A 5,741-nucleotide genomic window follows, 5' to 3' on the forward strand; every position below is an offset into this window, starting at 1 on the left:
ACCTCTACATGCAATTATTGATGGAGAAATGGTTGTCTCATTATGCAATCATGCATGCGAAAAGACAACCCACTCAACAGGCAACCTTGCATGAAAAACTATTATAGTACTTATATTTAAAGAAATCCTTTTCTGAGCCCGGGCTCATCTGCACCCATGTTGAATAAAAAATCAAAACAAATACTATAAAATTCAAAAAAATCCAAATTTTTTCCCATGGTAGACAATTTGACGCGTGAGGTCCGCCCTAATTTTCAAATCATTTGGACAACTGAGAAACTCTCAAAAAAAGACAAATCCAGGGTCTGTAAAACAGTTTACTGTTCATGTACTATTTTGACCCAATTTGTCTTTTTTGCTGAGAGCTGCTCAGATGTCCAAATAAGCTAAAATTTGAAGCGAACCTCACGCAATAAATTGTCTACCATAGGTCTAAAAATGGATTTTTTTGAATTTTTCTAATATTTGTTTTGAATTTTTTTCTGACCGGATGCAGATGAGCCTGAGCACTGAGTCGCTGCACTCTTATATTTAATATATGTTTTATGACTAGACAATGATCAAATACAGTAAACAATATCTATATTCAAAGATCTCATATTATTGATCCAAACATTCATGTTTCAATCAGCCAATTTTTGTGGCAGCGTGCAAAGTATCATCTAGTAAGAGGTAGTATATATTTATACACAGTACTAGAAGACACGTATGTACGGCTAGCTCATCCATGCAGCGCGGCACATCTCAATCTCAAATGGAGATGCTGTACGGGATGCCCATCCCCATCACCGTCTTCTCGTCCTCGGGATGCTCATTTGACGGCCTGAGCAACACATACGGCACCACACCAGGGCCGTTACGGTTTTTTAGCTTGGGGTCCATGTTAGCCTTGTCGATCTGTGCCGCGATATCTACCATTTTGGATTTGAACCTGTCAAAAGCCTCTTTGATCTTCTCTTGCTTTCTCCAAACAAGCTCTTGGTACGTGCCCATGTATTCCTCGTCTGACGAGTGTGAAGACAGGAGGTTCAATATCAGCATGACAATGACGCTCTGGTACTGGGACGGAAAGGTGTCCAGCAGCACCCTCTCCGGCTCCTCCAGAAACGCGCGCATCTCCTTGGAGTCGGGGCCGCCCATCTCCGGCGGCATGTTCTTCCGGGTTATGGTTGGGCGGTTGGGGATGTACCCAGCCAGGGGGTACTGGCCAAAGTTGACGGCGGCGTGGTGCGCGGACGTGACCCACATGATGGTGGCCAAGACTTGGACGAGACTCTCGTGGCTGTCCAGCACCGGCCACCACGGCTCGTCCTTCTTATCCTCGTGGCCTTTGGTTCGCACCTCCGTCCACCAACCTTGGAGCTCGTGGTCGTCGATGATGTCCTTCGCGCCTGGGTAGTAGTACTTCACGTAGTCCGACGCCCACTGCTTGATGGCATCCCAGACCATGAGGCCATCGTTGGCGTACGGGTAGTCCTCTATGGCCAACTCCAGTTTGCCATCCTCCCCTCTGACTGCCATGCCCCTCCGGATGAGATCTTCCGGCAGAGCCTCCATGTCGAACCGCCAGAACTTGTCGTAAGCCACGGAGCTGAGCTCCATGCAGTATCTTCCCGGCGAAAAGGCGCTCTCGATGATTCCACCCGCGTCGATGAGCATCTGGCGCGCCTGAGCGTTTATCTCCATGGTGTACCGGAAGTGCGGGTGCAGCAGCTGGTAGATGGGGTGCATCCGACTCAGCTGCCGGTTAGCCGCGATGATGTACGGTTCAACACAACAGTGCGTCCTCAGCCTGGCATGTGACGAAACGTAAAACAATCAGGATCAGGCAGGCAGGCATGCATGCACGCACGCGCTGTGAATGAATTAGACTATGACGTAGACGTACCAGTGGCTAACGAGCTGGTGGTAGCCGGTGTCATGAGCCAGGACATGGGACTTGGCGAGCTGCCACAGCCAGGATTCTGTGACGCTGGATCCCGGCGTGAAGACCTGGCGCCACTCGTCCTTGGTCGGGGATGGCGAGCTGCGACGGCCATGATCCTGTGACTCGGGCCTCGTCAGCTCGATGGCGATCGGCCGGAGCGTGCCGTCCCCTGTCAGGAAGAAGAGCGTGCGCGACCCATACAACGTCGTGTCCTCAAGCATGCGCACCTTGTGTACGAATGGCAGGAACATGTCGTGGTAGTCCAGCATGAACAGCTTCTTCCTACGCATGGCCTGTACGTACGTGTATATATACATATGCTCAACAATGATAATATTGTCAACCGAGAAATTAATTACTATAGTTAGTTATGCATGCATCAGGCTTCTTCCTTCCTTGTTTAATTAATTCTCACCTCCTCAGCTGTCATGACACCGTTTATCTGCTCTTCAATCAGCTCTTTAGTGATAAGGGATGGCCCGTCCACCTCGCTGACGATAGGCAACTCCTGCATTCATGCGCAGTTTTCAAGGTACCATACACATGCATCTATATATGGTAATGGTGATGAACTCATACTATATAACTGAACATATATAGAGTAGATACCGTACCGTGACTAGTTGAATGCTCAGTGGGTTCATCCCTGCAAGGGTTTCTCGCGCAAACTCCTCATCTCTGAACCAAGCAAACTTGTCCTCTGCATCATTTTTCAACATGCATGCATGCATATGCACCAGTAAGAATTACGGGATGGTAAGCATGCATCTGATTTGGAGGCTCGCCGTTATTTTCGATAGCCTAGCCCGCTATTTAAAACATTGATATCTACTAGTACTAGAAGGTAGTATTAAGCATGCAAATCTCTACTAGTACTAGTACAGTAGGAGTAGTACGTACTATCATGAATTTCCGGCGTTTCGAACTTCAAGAATCTGCAGATCTCCTCCGGAAGGTGCGCTCCATGGAGGAGGCGCTCCAGCTCATCCACAACGAAACCAATCATGACCCCGGCAATCTCCGCATGTGTGTGCGGTTGCGATTGCGAGGGCTGGTTCCTGAAGTCGACCTCGTACAGCGCATCGATCGCCGCCAAGGAAGGGAAGCTCTGGCTCTTGTGGTCTTCCATATCCTTGAACTTGAGCGTGCAGAGCGAGTGTCCCACGGACAAAACCAATTCTCTTAGGAACGCCGCCTCTTTTATTTCCGTGAACGCCTCATCCCGGGGCACATAAATCTTGTCGGTGGCCCTCGTTTCCCAATCTGTATCTGCACGACAAGATTCATCTAGTGTAGTGCTGATAATCATATGTCCCCGTATCATAATATAAGAGTGTTTTTGACATTATATTAGAGGAGTGGGTTTTTTCTAGACAAGGAGGAGCTAGTACGGCGGCGGGGGTACGTACCTTGCCCTTGCGTGTAGTGAGGGCGGCCCGTGCGGCAGCGTCGCGGGTAGGGGCGCTTTTCACCGCCGAGCACAGGTCGCTTGTTGCCGAGGTCGTTGTAGACGTCATAGTCGTAGATGCGGTCGTGTGGCTTGCGCTCGTCGGTGCCGTTGCCACGGATGTCCAGTAGCTCACTGTGGCGCAGCTTCTTCATGCCCCCGGGCGTCTTCGACGGGAGGTAAGAGTACTGCACCGCACGCAGTCACGATGGTAGCTGCTGGTAAGGTAATTGCATGCCAGTGTGTTGTGAAGTTGGTTTAGTTTAGGGCATGCAGGGTAGGGTACTGACCGTGACAGGGAAGAAAGTACGAGGCTTGTCGGGGCTAATGTGCGAGGGGTGGATCCACGAGTTGCAGTGGAATAACGTAGCGCTGGCCGACAACGGGCTCTGGTCGGCGGGGAAGATCCTGACCTCTCCTAGAAACATCTCGCTGTAGTGCTCGTTCACCACGCGCACGGCGCCGATGGGGCAGAACGATGCCGGCACCGTGAAGGTGGCCTCGTACGTGTAAAACTCCTCATCGGCTCCTGTACCCGAGTATTTGGCATAACTGGAGATTGGATGTTCTGCACCCACAGCGAACCATGCATTCAGATCTAAGGCCCCGCTGTGATTCATGCATGGTGACTGTATTTTTTCATTCCAACTTTTGGGCTATATCATTCCACCTTCATTCTGATTTATGAATTTTTGTACGTCGGGTTGTATCATTACCCTTAAAACCATGCATGTATACGTTATTTTTCTCGGCTTATTTATGGGTATATATGTCTATGTATGTTTGGGAGTTCATTTTCTGTCTAGCTACATCCAGAATTTATGTAGCTTTTATGATTCATTTTGTTATTCAAGAATTACGTACCATTGTTCTTGTTGCTTTTTTTTTTTGCGAGAAGAATTACTACTGTTGTTGAATTTCGATTTATTATTGTTAGTATTATGTTGTTGAATTACCTAATTAGATTATTTTTCATGTTAGCATGGAATTTTGATAAAGCAGGTAAGGTACTCGTAGGCATCCATAGGGAGTCCGTATAGTATAGAGATGGCTGCCTTTGGAAAAAACAAATTATGTTTCTTTGAACGACAAGAAAAATAAGAAATTATATGCATGCAGGATTAAGGGGGCGGAAGTGAAGAGGACAGTACAAGGGAGCCTTGTCACCTGGATTCAACTCCGAGACGAGCTCAAGTTGTAGCCACTCTCGGACAAGGAGATCCTTCGTCCAATGGTAAAGCCAATCGGCCTTATCAGACAAGGAAGTTATTTCTAAAAGTCCTGACCAGAAACTTTTCATGTGCACCGTCACGGTGGCCTTCATCTTGATATTCGACGACGTGAGGTTGAAACCGCGGGGAGCAGCTCGGTGCCCGACCGTGTCCACTTCGGACAAAGTGGTGGTGGTGGCGGTGGCGGTGGCGGTGCAGCCAACTGTGGAGATTCTGTGGCGAGCGTTGCTCGATGTCCGACGAGCCTCTGGCACCGGGACCGCTCGCCGAACTGATGAGACTGTGGAGGAGAAGGAAGATGAACCATGATGGCTCGGTGCACCTAGAGCTAGAGGCATGGCTGCCATTAGCAATGTGGCTGCAGCGTGGTTGTGAGTGTCTCTTCTTACTAATTCGTATCACGTTGTGCTACAACTTAGGCAAGGGAAGGCTGATGTGATGGAGGGATGGGATGAGATGGGATGTCGGATAGAGCGATCCCTGGATCTCCTATTTATAGAGATCCAAGAAGAGAGACGTCATCCCGCTGACGCAAGGCAATCGTAACGACACCCAACGCATTGCATTGCAGCTCCACCCGCCCGCCGGAGAGATCAGCGTCTCACAGCACAACACAAGTTGCATTTCTGATTGTTTACTACCAACTCCGGCCGCTGCGCCGCATTGGAGTGAAATGACCGCCCGTTTGTCTGGCTTGGTCGCGGCTATATAAGCCCTGCTCCGGCGATGCACATCTGCATCTCCTTCTCTTTGATCGCCTCCTCCTCTCCAAGCCCGTCCTCTACCTCTCCAAGCCCCTCCTCCTAGCGCGGCGATGCCGAAGTTGTGGTGGTCCGCGTCGGTAGGCGGTGGTGATGGTAGTTCATTCTCGGGTGGATCTTGACACCGACGCCCGCGCTCTCCGGGCCACTCGGATCCACGGCGGCCAGCTCCTCCGTCAAGGAGGAGATCGTCCTCTCCTCCGGTGTCGAGGAGGAGCATCAGCCAGAGCAGCGGCCACGCCTCCTCGCCGAGGCAGATCTGGCGGATGAAGAATACGTCCGTCAGATGAAGATAAGGACAGAGCGGTCGCTCCGTCAGATTGGCCTGGCACCACCGTCGCCGACGCGGGTCAAGGAGGAGCCATCGTCCCCGC

The 5,741-nt window shown here is 50.3% G+C and overlaps 1 protein-coding gene across 1 annotated transcript; it reads right to left on the reverse strand.

Moving 5' to 3' along the window:
* Positions 1-567: 567 nt before the first annotated feature.
* Positions 568-5,087, reverse strand: LOC109740157 (lipoxygenase 2.2, chloroplastic). Its single transcript, XM_020299195.4, has 8 exons — positions 4,542-5,087; positions 3,665-3,942; positions 3,337-3,562; positions 2,828-3,196; positions 2,542-2,627; positions 2,343-2,435; positions 1,889-2,220; positions 568-1,792 (listed from the first exon to the last, which is right to left on the reverse strand). Exons 1-8 carry the CDS (start codon positions 4,951-4,953, stop codon positions 751-753), a joined length of 2,838 nt encoding a protein of 945 aa, XP_020154784.1. The 5' UTR covers positions 4,954-5,087; the 3' UTR covers positions 568-750.
* Positions 5,088-5,741: the final 654 nt, after the last annotated feature.

This window comes from Aegilops tauschii, chromosome 5 (assembly GCF_002575655.3).
Source record: "Aegilops tauschii subsp. strangulata cultivar AL8/78 chromosome 5, Aet v6.0, whole genome shotgun sequence".
Taxonomy (NCBI): Eukaryota; Viridiplantae; Streptophyta; class Magnoliopsida; order Poales; family Poaceae; genus Aegilops; species Aegilops tauschii.

What these genes read in the sequence shown, in the direction of transcription:
- LOC109740157 (XM_020299195.4), bottom strand. Translation starts at nt 4,953, where the DNA reads ATGGCAGCCATGCCTCTAGCTCTAGGTGCACCGAGCCATCATGGTTCA. An exon ending in CGTCTCGGAGTTGAATCCAG is followed by an intron (nt 3,943 to 4,541) that starts GTGACAAGGCTC and finishes CTGTGGGTGCAG; the next exon opens with AACATCCAATCTCCAGTTAT. An exon ending in TCACTACACGCAAGGGCAAG is followed by an intron (nt 3,197 to 3,336) that starts GTACGTACCCCC and finishes CTTGTCGTGCAG; the next exon opens with ATACAGATTGGGAAACGAGG.